The 17,384-nt window shown below is 37.6% G+C and overlaps 1 protein-coding gene across 3 annotated transcripts in view; it reads right to left on the bottom strand.

Moving 5' to 3' along the window:
• The window catches only part of Acer3 (alkaline ceramidase 3), an 81,478-nt gene that overhangs the window by 27,375 nt on the left and 36,719 nt on the right, over window positions 1-17,384 (bottom strand). For all 3 annotated transcript variants that reach the window (XM_027407712.2, XM_027407713.2, XM_027407711.2), the window contains 4 exons: window positions 15,517-15,569; window positions 13,249-13,301; window positions 7,821-7,902; window positions 2,851-2,886 (listed from right to left, as the gene is read on the bottom strand). In XM_027407712.2, the coding sequence (XP_027263513.1) occupies window positions 2,851-2,886; window positions 7,821-7,902; window positions 13,249-13,301; window positions 15,517-15,569 (224 nt within the window). The remainder of the gene's footprint in view (window positions 1-2,850; window positions 2,887-7,820; window positions 7,903-13,248; window positions 13,302-15,516; window positions 15,570-17,384) is intronic.

Raw genomic sequence — 17,384 nt, 5'->3', positions numbered from 1 at the left:
ACTCTATTTCTGTTCAGAAAGGGGTGGGCCTCCCATGGGTATCAATGAAGCATGGCTTACCAAGTTGTGGTAGGACTAAGAACCTCTTCTTGTATTAAGGCTGGGCAAGGCAACCCAGTAGGAGGAATATGATCTTGAATTCATAACTTCCTCTTGCTCCTGACTCCTGAGTGCTAGGATTAGAGGTGGGCACCACCAAGCCCAACTATCTCTTTCTATATGTAACTTCCTCTAACAGTGAGGAATAGCTGTTTGCTCAATTGTTTGGTAGTTTATTATAAAGAACAGTACAAAGGATGCAGATGAGTAAGAGAAGGTATGGCAGAAGGTACGCAAATTTTTCATGCCCACTCTAAGCATGCCAATGTTCTACTTTCTGGAAGCATTTATCTTGTCTTTGTGTGTGTGTGTGTGTGTGTGTGTGTGTGTGTTTGTGTGTGTACATGAGCACTAGCACCAGCGTGTGTGGGCACATGCTAAGGACATAGATATCCTGGGTTTAATCCCTGGACCTAGGGTATAAATCACAATGGACATAGGTAGACTCAGTTTTCAACCTGCTTCTCTTTTTATCAGCATACATTACTGTTATATGTAGAGAAGAAAATATTTCTTGCTGGAAAACACATAGCTATTGAATATGGGTAGGTTACATTGATATTTTGTCATAGAACAGATTTGAATAAGCCTAAAACACAAAATGGAAAACTGATGGTCATTAAATTACAAATCTTTCTAAATAAAATGGCAATTACATAATGATTCACTGTAAATTAAAATAAATAAGATGTAGTGTTGATGAGTACATATGCTTCAAAGGCCTGAAGAAAAAAAAAAAGGCCCCATAAGGAAGTTACAGATTTTATCTTAACAAATGGAGTACAGTTAGATGATTAATGTATTGAGTTAGAGGAATATTTATTTTCTATATAAGCATTTAAGAGTATGAGTCTGACATTCCTGAGATGTATTTATGTATGTATGTGTATATATGTATGTATGTGTGTCCATATGCATCTTAGCTATTTTGTTAAAAGAATGGTAGCAGGAGTCATACATTAGTTACTCTTTTTCTATTGCTGTAGAGAACACCATGACCAAGGGAGCTTATAGAAGACAGGGTTTATTTGGGCTTATGGTTTCAGAGGGTTAGAATACATGGTGCAGAGTGGAGGCAGCAAACTACAAGAATGGTGGCTGGACTACAAGCTGAGGGCCCACATCTCTAACCACAAGCAGAATTCAAAATGACAGCAAATCTTTAAACTCTTAAAGCCCACTTTCAGTGTACTTCAACAAGAGACCACTTCCTAAACCTCCCAAACAGCACCCTCATCTGGGGACCAAGTATTCACACATCTGAGCCTGTGGGGCATATTCTCATTTAGACCACAAGTCATGTAACTCTAGGTTATGATCCTAGCTCTGCCTCATACCATATTTGCTGTCTGAAGGCAACTGATTTCATATCTGAGTTCATTTCCCTTAAGATATTCAGACTAATCCCTAATTTGTAGGGCTGTCAGTGAGAATAAAAGTTTGAAGTTTGTATGGTGTCAGGCACAGTACTCCATCAATAACCCCCACCTCAAAAAATCCATTAAATATATTAAGGAGAAAATATCTGAGGAATTTACAGTTTAGTTTTTTCTATATCATAATATTTTAAAGACTTTTTTTTCTTTTGGACAGAAGATCTAACAGGCTAATCTGGTCTCAAACTCACTATGGAGATAAGGCTAGCCTGATCCTCCTTCCTGCATCTCCCAAGTGCTGGCATTACAGGTGTGTGCTACCACATTAGGCTTCATAAAAAGACTTTATGTGTGTGCATATGCATGAATCTCCAGGGTTCTTTCAGCTTCTAAGAGTGATACTGTACCTGTATTACTGAATACCAATATCCAGCTGGACTGTTACATTGGCTGTCACAGTTATATTCCTATTACTGATGCCTAGCTCCTGTTTGTAGCTTTTTAAAGTGATCTTTGCTTTGAAATTCTTTTTTTGAGTACTACCACATTTTAATCACAGCACTTGTGCAAGCAGCATAGGCAGATGGATCTCTATGAGTTGAAGGTCAATTTGATCTACATAGAGCTCCAAACCAACAAGGGCTGTATCCAGCACAATCATAAAGCCCATGCTGGCTTTGAACTGACTTTGTGGCTGAGGATGACCTTGAAGTCCTCCTGCTAGGATCTCTTAAGTACTGGAATGTACCATTATTCTAGACCACTGGTTCTCAACATGTGGGTCATGTTCCCTTTGGTGGGGGGGGGGTTGGACAACCCTTTCACAGAGGTGGCATATCGTATATCCTGCATATCAGATATTTACATTATAATTCATAACAGTGTCAAAATTATAGCTATGAAGTAGGAATAAAAGAATTTTACGGTTGGGGGTCACCACAACATGAGGAACTATAATAGAGGGTTGCAGCATTAGGAAGGTTGAGAACTAGTATTCTAGGCTAATAGTAGATTCTTGACATTTTACCATTTCAGTTTCAAAAGTTGTATCAGCATATAATTTCCTAGAGAAGGGAAACACAGACAACAGGCATATACTGTTAAACAAGTAAATGTTTCATAACTAAAAAAAAAAAATATCAGGCTGGAGAGATGGCTCAGTAGATAAGGACACTTCTTACTCTTGCAGAAGACCCAGGTTTGATTCCCAGAACCCACAGGGCAGCCCAAAACCATCCATAGCTTCGGTTCCAGGGGATCTGATACCTTCTTCTGACTTTCATAGACCCCAAGTATGCACATGGTACACAGAGATACATGCAAGCAAAACACTCACATAAATAACATAAAATAAATAAATCTTTAACAAAATTACCTGATGGAATATAGGTTCTTTTACTTTTAGGTAAATCTGAAAAATATTAGAAGAAACATAAGTGAAGGAAGGTATATAAAAACCTATTCCAGCCACTCTTCAAATCCCAAACCCCTTCTTCCTCTTTGTTATTCCAACCAGATTCTAGCCATATAAAACCAATCAGACAAGGTGGCATGGCACAGAAGGTTAGCACCTACAGGTAGCCTTTTTCTCATGTTAGTCCAGGCATGGCAAAATAAATAATTAAGTATTTCAATCAGTGATGGGCTGCTTCAGCATTGGTCTTTGTGTCACAATCAAGGAGAGTCAAGGATACAAGGTTATTCGTGGGCTGGGCATTGGTGGCGAATGCCTTTAGTCCCAGCCTGCCAGTGGCAGGTGGATCTCTGTGAGTTTGAAGCCAGCCTGGTCTACAGAGCGAGTTCCAGGACAGGCTCCAAAGCAATACAGAGAAACCCTGTCTTGAAAAAAACAAAACAAAACAAGGTTATTCATGGAGCATGGATAAATTATCTCAACAGTCCCTGTACCAGTAGAAAGAATACTGTAATCTGGGACCAAAGTCAAATTTCTAGCTCTTCCACTTAATTGCTATAGGCTTTCAGCAAATGCCATTTAACTTAAACAAATTGATCCTTACCTGAAGAAAGGAGAACAGCAGCATGGAGTATGCTAAACTAAAGTACACAAAAGGATCTAGACATACTAGATTATCAGTAAGTGAAGCCATTTAAACAAAATCCTTATAGACATTTCAGCTTCCAAACTATTCACTACCTAGATACACCTACAGTTACACAAATCCAAGTTTCAGGCTCCAGTGTCTTGTTCGAGTTAAGTTCAATGCCTTTGCAAGATTTAATATGTACATACTGTCTATAGCAGCACAACTTTTAAATGACATAGTACAAAGGAATCAAAATTCAAATCAACCCTTCAATGACTCTCACACTACCAAACAAATTTCAGACTTAACTTGACATCCAAATACTCCCACAGCTGCTGTCTTCCTGTCTGTCCTCACTGCTTTCTTCTCCTCACGCTAATCTCCAGAGAGCATTGTGTTTCTTTGAATGCATCACTTCCATGCTTTTGCATTTGTAAACACATTGCTCTTTACTGTGTTCAGAAATCCTACCCAACTCACATATACTTTTGAAAATTCAACACAAGTTATTCCTTCTTGAAGTCTTTTCTGATCTCTTCCATTTCCAAGACAAGCAACTATTCACCATCTACCTATAAGGTTTATGGCAGTTACCTTCCTAATGCTGTGACCCTTCGATACAGTTCATGTTGTGGTGATACCACAACCATAAAATTCTTTAGTTGCTACTTCATAACTGTAATTTTGCTGCTATTATGAACTGTAATGTAAATATCTAATATGCAGGATATCAGATATGTGATCCCTGTGGTGGCCACAACTCACAGGTTGAGAAATACTACTTTATGGCATTCTACTGGTTTGTTGCCTTCTCCTATAAGATAATAATCTCTTTGCTATCTAGGACTGGGCTTAGACATCTTTATGTCTTCATTTAATGTAGTAATCTAATGAAACTTCACATAGTTTTAAAATGTAGCTAAAAATTTATTTCTGAAATAAGTTTCTTACTATAAAAAGGCCACAATCATTTCCTCTAAATAGTCAAAGGGCTTTGACTGAAACATTACCTGTAACTCTAAATTCATTAAGAGAATGTATCTAATCTGTGTTTATTTCAAAATACTAACTGGAACCCATTATGTAGTATAGGCTGGCCTTGAACTCACAATCCTCTTGCTTCCATCTCTTGAGTACAGGGATTATAGTGTGCACCAACAGGCCAGGCTTAAGGGTATGTCTCTTCAACTGTTTTCTAGGCCAAGAATTATGGAGTCCTTATTGTGTGCCAGGTCTTAATATTATAGTTAGTATTAAAAAATGTTCTATTTTAGCCGGGCAGTGGTGGGGGCCTTTAATCCCAACACTTGGAAGGCAGAGGCGGTAGATCTCTGTGAGTTCAAGACCAGCCTGGTCTATAGATCGAGTTTCAGGACAGGCTCCAATGCTACACAGAGAACCCTGTCTCTACAAACCATAAAAAGTTCTATTTTATCTTCATTTTATGGTAAGAAAAATTATAGCTGAGAGAGAAGTAAAAATATTAGATCCAAACTCATATCCAACTGATTCCAAAGCTTGACTTATTTGTAATTGTAACATCTCTTAACTTACAAATTATGTTGTTTAAGATGACCTCAAACTTCTGATCCTCCTGCCTCCACTTTCCTGACTTAGGTTTGGGGAATGCAGACATATACCCACATACTTGGCTTTATTCAGTGCTAAGGATATAGTCTAGGGTGTTCTGTACTCTAGGCAAGCACTTTACCAACTAAACTATAACAGCACTCTTATTATTTCATATGTATTTTTACCTTCTAATTTTAACTTAATTTTTTTGTTTTGTTTTTCAAGACAGGGTTCCTCTGTGTAGCCTTGCTCATCCTGAAACTCGATCTGTAGACCAGGCTGGCATCAAGCTCAGAGATCCACCTGCCTCTGTCTCTTGAGTACTGGGATTAAAGGTGTATGCCACCACCACCTGGTAATTTAATTTTTATATTTTAAGACTAATGTAGCCTGGTCCCAAAATTGGCTGTGTAGAAAAAAATGGCATTTAACTTATGATCCTTCTGTCTTTGCCTCCTAAGTGCTGGGATTACAGGCCTGTCCCAACATGCTCGCTCCATGTTTTAATTTTAAAAGAAGGTCTTGCTGTTTAGTCTATGTTAGCCTCAAACTTGGGATGTCATGCCTTGGCCTGCTAAGTGCTAGGACTACAAGCATTCATCACGACTTACATGGTTAATAGGCTAACAACCAGGCTATAAGAAGTGAAGCCATTCTGTACCATTCTGTCTTTGTTTTATTTCTACCCTCTCTATTCAATGGGCCATATATCCCACATACTGTGTATATCTGCTTCTTTTCATCCCCATAGCTATACTATTCCATTCTTAGTCCCATATTTTATGAAGTATGAAAAATTCCTGTATTTAATCTCCAGACTCCTTTAATCTATCTTTTGGAATATGTAATTTTTCTAAAATGTGTCTGATTACATTTTTTCTACTTTATGGATCAGTACTACTTAGAGAAAACTTTAAACTCTTAAAACATAGCACACATGGGACTTTATTACCTAACATTTTGTCCAACTCACTAGACCCATTTGCTACTTTCTTCTACCATATGGCAATCACCTATATAAAACCTCTCTCAGTCATACCCATGATAATTCAATTGGGCAGTCAAGGCAAAGAATTCAACAAACATCTGGCACATAGTAATTTTTAAAAAACAGCAATTCACTATGTTCTTCTAAGGTCTGTGTGTATGGAAATACAAAAGACTAAAAACGCTTTACCACACTGTTGACCAGAGACCTAAAAAATTGCTGTTCATCAGTTAAAATCTAACTCAAGAGATTCTTCTCTGATGTTTGCTCTGACCTACTCTAAAAGTATTTTTTTTTTTTGTTTTTGTTTCCTCAGACATAGTCTTTTGATGCAGCCCAGGATACTCTCAAGCCAACATGCCTGTCAAGCAGTAATCTTAGTTTTTGTTTTCTAAGTTCTAGGCTCAGAACAGAACATTAGGTAGCCCAAGGTGGCCTCAAGCCCATGTACGATCCTCATCAAGCAGTTTTTTTTTTTTTAATTAAAATTAGAAAGGAAGTGGAGGCATGATGAGACAAAGTCATATAGACAAAGCTGGCCTAGAACATACTATGTAGCTCAGGATGGCCTCAAACTTCTTATCCTCTTGTTAAATGGCCTCCAGGTGTTGAGATAATAAGCACATACCATCATCATGGCTTCAAGAGTAAACTAAATTTTAAAGCAATTTATTTATATTATGTTTTAATTATTTGTGTTCGTGTGCACACATGTGAACATACCTGCACAAGAGTGCAGGCAACAGATCCATCTAAAGTTACAGTAACATGGGTTTGTGAGCCACCTGATATGGGACCAAATTAGGGTTTTTTCTAAGAGAGGTATGTACTTTAACTACTGAGCCATCCCTCCAGTCCCCAAATTAATTGGTTTTTAAAAATGGTTCATTAAGACAAAAATTACACATATGTATGATGTGTAATGCACTCACATGGTCTTAACTGACCCTCTTTTTTCACATCACTATATGACAGGTTTTTACCTTTATTCTTGCAGTCATTATCTTTTGATGCAAGTCTTTGTTCTTGTTTAACTTCCCTAGTAGAATGAGTTCCCTCATGGATACCAACTGCTTCCTAGTCACTTTTGTGTTTCTAGTTTCTGACACAAATTTCCAATTAATATTTTCTTAATCCAAGTTTAACAATGAAAACAGTCACAGTAGGACCAATGTGGAAAACTTTACTTCTTGTTTTTAACATATAAGAGGAAGTAAGTTCATCCTTGAGAAAAGCAATTTTTCCCATCACTACTAACTAAATATTTACTTTTCAGCCTTTTCTTCATCTTAAAAAAACACATTAAAAATTATTTGGGGAACTGAAAAGATGGCTCATTGGTTAAGAGCACTTGCTGTTTTTACAGAGGCCCCAGATTCAGTTCCTAGCACCTACATGGTGGCTCACAACCATCTGAAACTCTAGGGGATCTATTATCTTCCTACCTCGTCAAGCATCAGTCACACAGATGGTGCACATACATACAGACAAAACACTCAAACACACACACACACACACACACACACACACACACACACACACACAGAATAAAGAAATCTAAAAACAAACTTTTAAAAGCTGTTTTTCAATTAAAAGTAATTTTTGAAAAGGAAACAAAGGTGCAAGGCTAAAAATATGACATTCCAATTGCATAAAAATATTTCAGTTTGAATAGTTTCATGCAAAGACTGGAAACTGTTTCAATTTCCTATACCTTACTGGAGATAAAGTATGACTTACCATGGTTACTATTAAACTGAATAGAACTAGGGTAAAAAGCAGATGGTAGTTTATTGAGCTCTTTGTCTTGAAACATTCAAACCTTTAAGATAAGAGAGAAAGAAATTTACTTTATAATGTATAACCAGGAACAAACTGAATGCTGCTTACAACTTGCTCACATGCTTGTGTGATCCAGCAATACTCACTATTTCAACCCTCCCACCATCCATGTTAGAAACACTGAACTGTATACAGATTACAAGAGGCTAAGAGGATCAGCAGTAGCCACATAACTTCAGCTGAGACAATGAAGTTCTCTCTTCTCCAAGTATGAATTGGGAAGACAGCTAAACCAACTAAGTAAGGGTACTCAAAATATGGTATCAGATAGTCTAAGGCTGAAAAATCTGGAGGCAGCCAAAGTGAATAAACAAGTGAATGAAAAGACTTGAAGCCATGTGGAGAGAAAGGAATGGAGAAAAGACAAAGGCACAAACATATGACTTTCCAGTTCTAGTGAGGCAAGGTTATATTCCCTTCTATTTGGTTTCAGTTTCCTCATGTCCTTAGAAAAAGGAAGTTTCTTTAACTCTAGTAGCTTTGTGTATTTGTGTATCTTACAAATAATGATCTCTCTCTGAATGAAACTACTGAGATCACTGTACTGCTAGGCATGGGTAGTTCATGCTTTTTATTTAGCATTCAGGAGGCTGGGACTGGAGGACAGCCCTGGGCTACAGAGTGAGATTAAGCTGAAGAAGAGAAGGAGGAGGAGAAAAAGGCTTCTATCATAATTATTTTTTCTTATGTGTCTCCCCAACTAGATTGTGAAGTTTTTATATACAATGATACAATCTTATTAGTTTTTTTCAGACAATTACTAGGTTTGTGCCCAATGAACAGGAGATAGTATGGGGGCAGGGTTGGCCATCAGTAAGCACCCAATCTTTGAGGAATATGCATTAGAATAGACAGCAGTGCCTTCTCAATTAACTAACTGCTTATAGAAACTGAACTACACGCTTATCTCCTCTGTAAACTAAGGAAACTGGAATAGAAGGTTTCTATGCTCTCTTTCACCTTTAAATTCTATGGTTTTATGACTCTGAAGATGATACAAATATGAGGCAGGATCTTTTAAATTATATGACTATAATTGGATGGAAGAGTTAGGTAGTGTATTTATGAATTACACTTCCTTTTTGCTTTGTCTACAGCTGAGAAACTTATTTCAAATTTTCTTAAAGGATATTGTTAAGCATCACATAGAAGCTCACAACTATCTACAATTCAGTTCCAGGGTCACAATGCTTTCTGTCCTCTATAGGCACACACATGGTACACAGTCATACATACAGGCAAACTACCCATATGCACAAATGTTACCACAACTTTATTTTATTTTATACCTACTTTTTTCTTTCATATCGAAAATTTATTAGATGGTTCCCACTCATCTTGAATCGGAATGCTTTCAGAACTACTTCCTCCAAAAGGAGTATCCATCCCTCTGTAAGTTGTGTTTTCCCCCCTGTAGGCTGACATAGGACAGTGGAGCAGCAAACACAAAGACTAACTAACTAAAGAGTTGCTTTAGTTAGTTAGTGCATAACTAAAGATTATAGTAATTTTATAGCATCCCAGGCATTTCATATCTGTGACACAGGGATTTAGGCTCTGCACTCAATTGGGGCTCTGCAGTTTTTCTTGTGTTTCAACTTTGCCCCTTCTGGAGAGGGATGACAGAGATCCTTTATAAGAGGCATGTTCTAATAGGGAAGTCACGTTACCACCAGAAAGGCTATATTGCTACTTTCTTAATCTGGCTCTGTCCATAGAGGGTTAGTACCTTGACTCTTTGCTTTCTACTTCCATGCCTACTATAAAGCTTTTCCAGCACATGCTTCACAGAAGAAAGCAAACAAAGGCAAGCAGGTTTAGAAATAGTTGGAGGTCTAAACTGCTTTGCATACTTGATATGGTCAAAGAACATCCTAAAACTAATTCAAAACAAACAGACAAACAAACAAAAAGCCCAATCAGGGTTAAAGATTCTGACACTTGAAGTTTTCTATCATGGGCTATTTCCAGGAATATTTTGGTGTCCCTCAGAGATTATTAACCTGTATAATGTGTGTCTGGAATGTTTATTAATGAAGCTCTGCTCACACCCTTGATCAAGTTGCTAAATTTCTCTGTGCATTACTTTCTTGTGTATAAAACTAGTTCAGTACCTACTGTCTTCATTAGGTGAAATGAGACAGTACAGGGGTAGGCACAAAGCCCCATCTATAGCTGAGGAACCACTGGCATTTGATAACTGCAAGGAAAGAGACAGTCTGGTTCTTTAATGGTGTGACCACTGATATTTCAATTACAATCAAGAGAAAGCCCCACACCCAAGAGTAGCTGACCAACACAAACTGGACTTGATAATAACAGAACATAACATTGGGTGGTTAGGGAGATAGGAATAGATCTGGGAAGAGTTCAGGGAAAATGATCAAAATACATTGAAATTCTCAAACAATAACTATGAGAGTACTTCACTTTTCAGGTAAGTTTTTTTTTTTTTTTTTTTTAACTTTACATACCAATCCCAGCTTCCCCTCCATCTTCTCCTCCCCCCACTTCCCCTCCACCTCCACTCCCCATCTACTCCTCAGAGAGGGTAAGGCCTCCCATGTGGAGTCAACAAAGTCTGTCCTATCACAATGTTAAGGCAGGACCAAGCCCTTCCCCTCCCCTCATGTCTAGACTAAGCAAGGTATCTCTCCATAGGAAATGGGCTCCAAAAAGCCATTTCATACATTAGGAATAGATCCTGGTCCCACTGCCCCAGTGGCCCTACAAATTGCCCAAGCCATCCACTGTCACCTGTATTCAGGGCAGTCCTATGCAGGTTCCCTAACTGTCAGTCTGGAGTCAGTGAGCTCCAACTAGTTCATATCAGATATTTCTGTGGGTTTCCCTATCACGATCTTGACCCTTTGCTCATATTATTGCTCTTCCCTCTCTTCGACTGGACTCCAGGAGCTTGGCCCAGTGGTTAGTTGTGGATCTCTTCATCTGCTTCCATCAGTTACTGGATGATGGGTCTATGCTGATAATTATGGTAGTCCTCAATCTGATTACAGGGGAGTTCAGGCACCCTCTCTACTATTGCTGGTGAGTTTATCCTTGTGTATTCCTGGGAATTTCCCTAGTGCCAGGTTTCTCAATAATCCCATAATGCCTCCCTCTATCAAGATATTTCTTTCTTGCCCTCCCTCTCCTTCCCCCAACTTGACTATCCCATTCCCTTAAGTTCTCTTCACACCCCTTCTCTCCTCCTCTCTGCCCTTGTACCCTCCCACATTCCCAATTTACTCATGAGCTCTTGTCTATTTCCCCTTCCTAGACCAATCCATGTATGTCTCTCTTAGGGTCCACTTTGTTACCTAGCATCTCTGGGGTCATGCACTATAGGCTGGTTATCCTTTGCTTTATGTCTAATATCCACTTATGAGTGAGTACATACCATATTTGTCTTTCTGGGTCTGGGTTACCTCTCTCAGTATGCATTTTTTCTATTTCTATTTGCCTGAGACTTTCAAGATTTCATTGTTTTTTTTCCCCACTGATTACTACTCCATTGTATAAATGTATCACATTTTCTTTAACCATTCTTCAGTTGAGGGGCATCTAGGTTGTTTCCAAGTTTTGGCTATTATGAATAATGCTGCTGTGAATATAACTGAGCAAATGTCCTTGTGGTATGAGTGTGCATACTTTGAGTATATGCCCAAAAGTGGTATCACAGGGTCTTGAAGTAGGTTGATTCCCAATTTTCTGAGAAACCACTATACTGATTTCCAAATGGCTGTACAAGTTTGCACTCCCACCAGCAATCCACATCCTTTCCAGCATAAGCTATCATTGGTATTTTTGATCTTTGCCGTTCTGATTGGTATAAGAAGGTATCTCAGAGATTGGTATAAGAAGGTATTTCAGAGTTGCTTTGATTTGCATTTCTCTGATGGCTAAGGATGTTGAGCAATTCCTTAAATGTCTTTCAGCCATTTGAGTTTCTTATGTTGAGAAATCTCTGGATAGATCTATGCTCCATTTTTTAATTAGATCATTTGGTATTTTGGTGTCTAGTTTCTCGATTTCTTCGTATATTTGGAGATCAACCCTTTGTCAGATGTGGGGTTGGTGAAGATCTTTTCCCTTTCTTTAGGCTGCTGTTTTGACTTGTTGACTGTGTTCTTTGCCTTACAGGAACTTCTCAGTTTCAATAGGTCCCATTTATTAATTGCTCTCAGTGTCTGTGCTACTGGTGTTTTATTTAGGAAGTGGTCTCCTGTGGCAATGCATTCAAGGCTACTTCCTACTTTCACTTCTATGAAGTTCAATGTGGTTGGATTTATGTTGAGTTCTTTGTTCAATTTGACTTGAGTTTTATGCATGATGATAGATATGGGTCTATTTGCAGTCTTCTACATGTCGATCTCCATTTATGCCAGCACCATTTGTAGAAGATGCTTTCTTTTTCCATTGTATAATTTTAGCTTCATTGTCAAAAATCAGGTGTTCATAGATGTGTGGATTAATATCACTCTCTTTTATTTGATTCCATTGGTCTACCTTTCTGTTCTATGCCAATACCTAGCTGTTTTCATTACTGTAGCTCTATAATAGAGCTTTTTCAGGTATGCTTTTATTAAGAAACATTTCATGGACTAATGAGATGGTTCAGCAAGGAAAAGCAATTATAGTTCAAGCCTGAAGACCTATGTTCAATCTCAGTATACCAGTATGGAAGGGGAGAACCCACTTCTGAAAATTGTCTTCTGACCCTAACATGTACACTGTGGTACATGCACAAACACACAAGCACACACACTAATAAACAATAACAAAAGAAACTTGTGCTGTCTCAGCAGTTAAAAGTACTTGCTACTCTTGCAGAAAACTTGGATTCAGTTCCTAGCATGTACATGGCGGCTCACACCCTCTATAACTCTAGTTCCAGAGGATCCAATTACCGCTCCCCTCCCACCCCCCACCCCACCCCCATCTGGATTTTTCATACCAGGTATGCACATGGTACACAAACATACATGCAGGCAAAATGCTCACACATATAAAATAAAAATAAATAATATTTTTAAAAAGCAGTAACTAAAAAAGAAACCATTCATACTATAGTATAGAGAAACTACCCCAAAACTTTCATGGCACAATTTGGATACATTCTTCACTTAAGAAAAGGCAAAATGTGTATTAAAGTCAAATTAAGATACTATCTAAACTGGCATTAGGGTTTTGAGATTCCTGTAGCTTCCCATAAAACTAAATTCTGCAGTAACGTCACAATATTTTTATCTTTTACACAACATATCCTAGTAATGTAATTGGATCAAAAACCACATTGAATTGAATTTAAAATGTAAGTACTCACATGCAGTACACAAATATGCAGCAGCTGTAAATCATGGGGAGCTCATCCAATAGCTACATGAAGCAGAGAGACAAAGATGTGAATATAGTACAGTTATAACTATGGAAGTCAAAAATAAAATTTCAGAATGATTATGATTGTCATCTCTTAAGCTAGGGATGTACCTCGGTAGAATGTATTGCTTAGCATGCACAGGCCCTGGGTTCAATTCCTAGTTGCTTTCCCCCAAAATTACTAATTCTTATTTAGTTTCTTTTACTAATTATTTAATATATCCATCACCATCTAACTTACTTGTATAGTTTGTTGTATGGTTATCTATCCATCCCTTCTAAGACAGACATCTAGGTAGTATGTCTGACTGACTTTTCCCAGAGAGCAGCCTTATAATCAGAGTCCAGGCCAAGGAAATCGAAAGTAATTGTAAATGTGAAGATTTGAGAAATATTTGGGAAGTAAAATAGAAATTTGTTATTAATTTTATAGAAAGGTAAGGAGAAAGAAACCATAAAGGATATATCAAGTTTCTTGCCTAACAATTCAAGATATAGTAGTGCAGTCTAATGAGATTATGAAAACAGAGAAAATGACAAGAACAATTTTCAGCATTCTAAGTTTCAAGTACCTGACATAGATAGGTAGAAATGTCTATCAAGTAATAGACATTTAAAATAATAAAATAAAGTAATAAACATTTAAAATAATAATAAAATGAGAAGTACAAATCTGTAGCTTAGGAGAAAGATATAGACTCCAGATTGTTTGTGGCTTATTCAAAAGGACTACATTTACAAAAATATGAATATGTATTCATTTGTACACATGTGCATGTGTGCATGCACATGGAGGCAAAAGGTCAACCTTTAGATGTTTTTCCTCAGTCACTCCCCATCTTGTTTTTTGAAACCAGTCTCTCACTGATCTGGAGCTTGTCAATTAGGATAAACTGGCTAGCCATAGAGCACTAAGAATCTGAAAAGATGACAATGGAGCATTTAGAGAAAAATTTAAAAAATCAGTTTGATCAACAACAACAACAACAACAACAAGCACTAAGAATCTGCCTGTCTCTGCCTAGATGACAAACATATGCTACTACCACTCTTGACACTTTTATGTGGATTCTGAGGATCAAACTCAGGTTCTCATGTTTGCACGGCAAGTACCTTACTGACTGAAATATCATACCAACTCTGATTTGTTTTATTTATTTAATTTAGTTATTTAGCAGAGAGAGGGATATTGTTGGGCATGCATGTACCCTGCACATGTGTGGAGTTAGAGGACAATGATTGGATGTTGGTTCTCTCCTTCCACCATGTGGATCATGAAGATCAAACCCAGGTAGTTGGACTTGGCAGCAAGCACCTTTCCCTTTTTCTTTTTCTTTTTCTTTCTTTCTTTCTCTTCTCTCTCTCTCTCTCTCTCTCTCTCTCTCTCTCTCTCTTTCTCTCTCTCTCTCTCTCCTTCCCCCACCCAGACAGGGTTTCTCTGTGGCTTTGGAGGTTGTCCTGGAACTCGCTCTTGTAGACCAGGCTGGTCTCGAACTCACTGAGATCCTCCTGCCTCTGTCTCCCTAGTGCCTGGCCCTTGTCTTACTATCTTACTAGTCTTCATTTTATTGCTTTTTTTTGGGGGGGGTGTTTTTTAAAAAAGATTTATTTTATTTGTGTAAGTGTTTTGTCTTCATGTACTTATGTGCAACCGTGTGTGCGTTTGGAAAGGGTTGTTGGATCCCCTGGAACTGGAGTTACAGATGGCTGTGAGCTGTCATGTGAATGCTGGAAACCAAACCTGGGTCCTCTGTAGTTGGCATACATCATAATCAATTTTGAATTTCAGGATAGCCAGGGCTACACAAAGAAACCCTGTCTCATTAGTGGTGATAAGCCAGTTCAAATGACTATATATATAACCTCTTAGCAGCAAAGACAGAAACAAAACAGAGTCCATCCCATTCAAATGGATACCACTGACACAGGAAACACTGCAGGCACCTAAGAATATGATTTTGTGAACTGCTTACAACTAGGACACCCCCATGTAACAGTCTTCTTTAATGCTATTTTAAAATTATGTATGTCTGCATAGAGTTGGCACACATACACAGAAAGCCATACTACTTCTTTATATGGTCAGTTTGAGTCCTTTTACCTGAAGTGATGACAAGTCCCCCCCTTTTATTATCCTTTAGTTATGTGTTCTTTTCTCAAATTGGAAGTGTCTCTAAATTGAGAGAAATAATCACTTACTTTTGCCATTACTCACCTGCATTTCATATTTCAGAGTCATGTGGAAACACCAGGATCCCATTCCTACCACTGAAATTAAGACAGACAAATGAAAGGATTAGCAAGAAATTCTTTGGGGGCCAAAGTGACTTCAGAAGGCACTAAGACGTTTCAAAGTATTAAGTTTTGAGGAAAACAAAGTTTATAAGGCCTTATAACAAGGTACAGATGATGCTGAGTTAGTGCTGTGATTGAGGATTTTGGCATAGAAGAAAACAAGCACAGTATAATTTTTCTAAAATTCTCCCTAAGTAGATTACTAGGTAACACAACTGTATTATTTCTATAAAGTACTGGATGCTCAGGATAAGCTTTAATGTGCATAGTTGGTCAGCTTCCTTTCACACTGTCTTATACTCCTCTGATCTATAAAACCTAGCAATACAATTTAGAGAGCCACAACATCATATATACAAAACTACTGTACAGACACCTAAATGCAGTTCTTTTGAGAACTTTCTTGAGAAAGTGTACTGTCATCTGTCTCTATGTGTGACTACTTAATAAACTAACTTTGCTTCTTTCTGACTCATTCTGTAATTGTTTCTGTGGCATATAATCAAGAATCCAAGAGAACATCTCAGACCCTGGTGGCAGTTTGGGGCTGTCTCTGCCACAACAAATAGTTCTGTGTATTGAGGTTTTATGCTATGACAAGTGTGCTGACCACTATATATGCTCTAGGTCCTTTCATCTTTACAGAACCATTATCAGTTACCATCTGGCCTTCGTGTAATTCACTGACAACAAAGGTTTACACATGGTATACAGCTATTAAGTAATAAGGAAGAGATTCTAACTCAGCTTCCTTTGTAAAATATCTTATATACAACTTATATATCTAGGAAAGAATTACAGAGATATGTACAGAAAAGGGATAGAAGACATTTTCAATTTTCTGGCCCCAAAGTGGGCTTTATAAGCATGGCTAATAAAATTTTGTAGCTAGGTAGGACTTTTATAATAAATAATTGTATCAACAGTTCATACATTCATGCTAATTGAAAGGAGAAAAAAAGAAATAGCATCTTCCCCCTTTTGGTAGTACTGGGGATTAATGCTGGGGCTATGATCATGCTAGGCATAGCTCTACCACTGAGCATCCCAAGCCAAAAGAAATTGTAAATTGAGACAGAGTCTAAGTTGTACAAATTGATCTCACACTCACTATGTATGCAAGCCTCCCAAGTGGCTAGATTACATGTGCACCATTACACCTGGCCAGGTGTGTGGTTCAATTTGTCCATCTTTTCTTACATCTGGATTTAAATCACAGAAAGTCTTTCAAAAATGCTGGACACAAATTCACACACACTTTTTCTTTCAGCATTTGTAATATTTTGGTTTTTATATTTATACTTCTGATCAGTTTAGAATTTATTTTTGTGTATGATATAAGGTATATAGTCATTTCTCTAGCATCAATTATGAAAATATTTTATCTTTGCCCCAATGACTGAAGACAACATTTTATCAATATTTGGTAAGAGATATATAAGAGATATATAAGAGATATCTATATCTATATCTATATCTATCTATCTATCTATATATATATATCTTACCAAATATTGATAAAATATGCCTGCCTGCCCAGGAATTTGTGTATTTCTATTTTATCTCATTTGTTGACATATAACTATTCATAATAGTTCCTTATGGCTGGGAGATAGTGGCACATGCCTTTAATCCCAGTACTTGGGAGTCAGAGGCAGGCAGATCTCTGAGATCGAGGCCAACCTGGTCTATGGATGGAGTTTCAGGACAGCAAGAGTTACACAGTGAAACCCTGTCTCAAAAAACAACAAAGAAACAAACAAAAAAAGTTTCTTATGATTCTTTATA

The sequence above is a fragment of the Cricetulus griseus genome, chromosome 3 (genome assembly GCF_003668045.3).
Source record: "Cricetulus griseus strain 17A/GY chromosome 3, alternate assembly CriGri-PICRH-1.0, whole genome shotgun sequence".
Taxonomy (NCBI): Eukaryota; Metazoa; Chordata; class Mammalia; order Rodentia; family Cricetidae; genus Cricetulus; species Cricetulus griseus.
The sequence above is the reverse complement of the archived record's forward strand: the minus strand, read 5'-3'. Positions and strand labels throughout refer to the sequence as shown.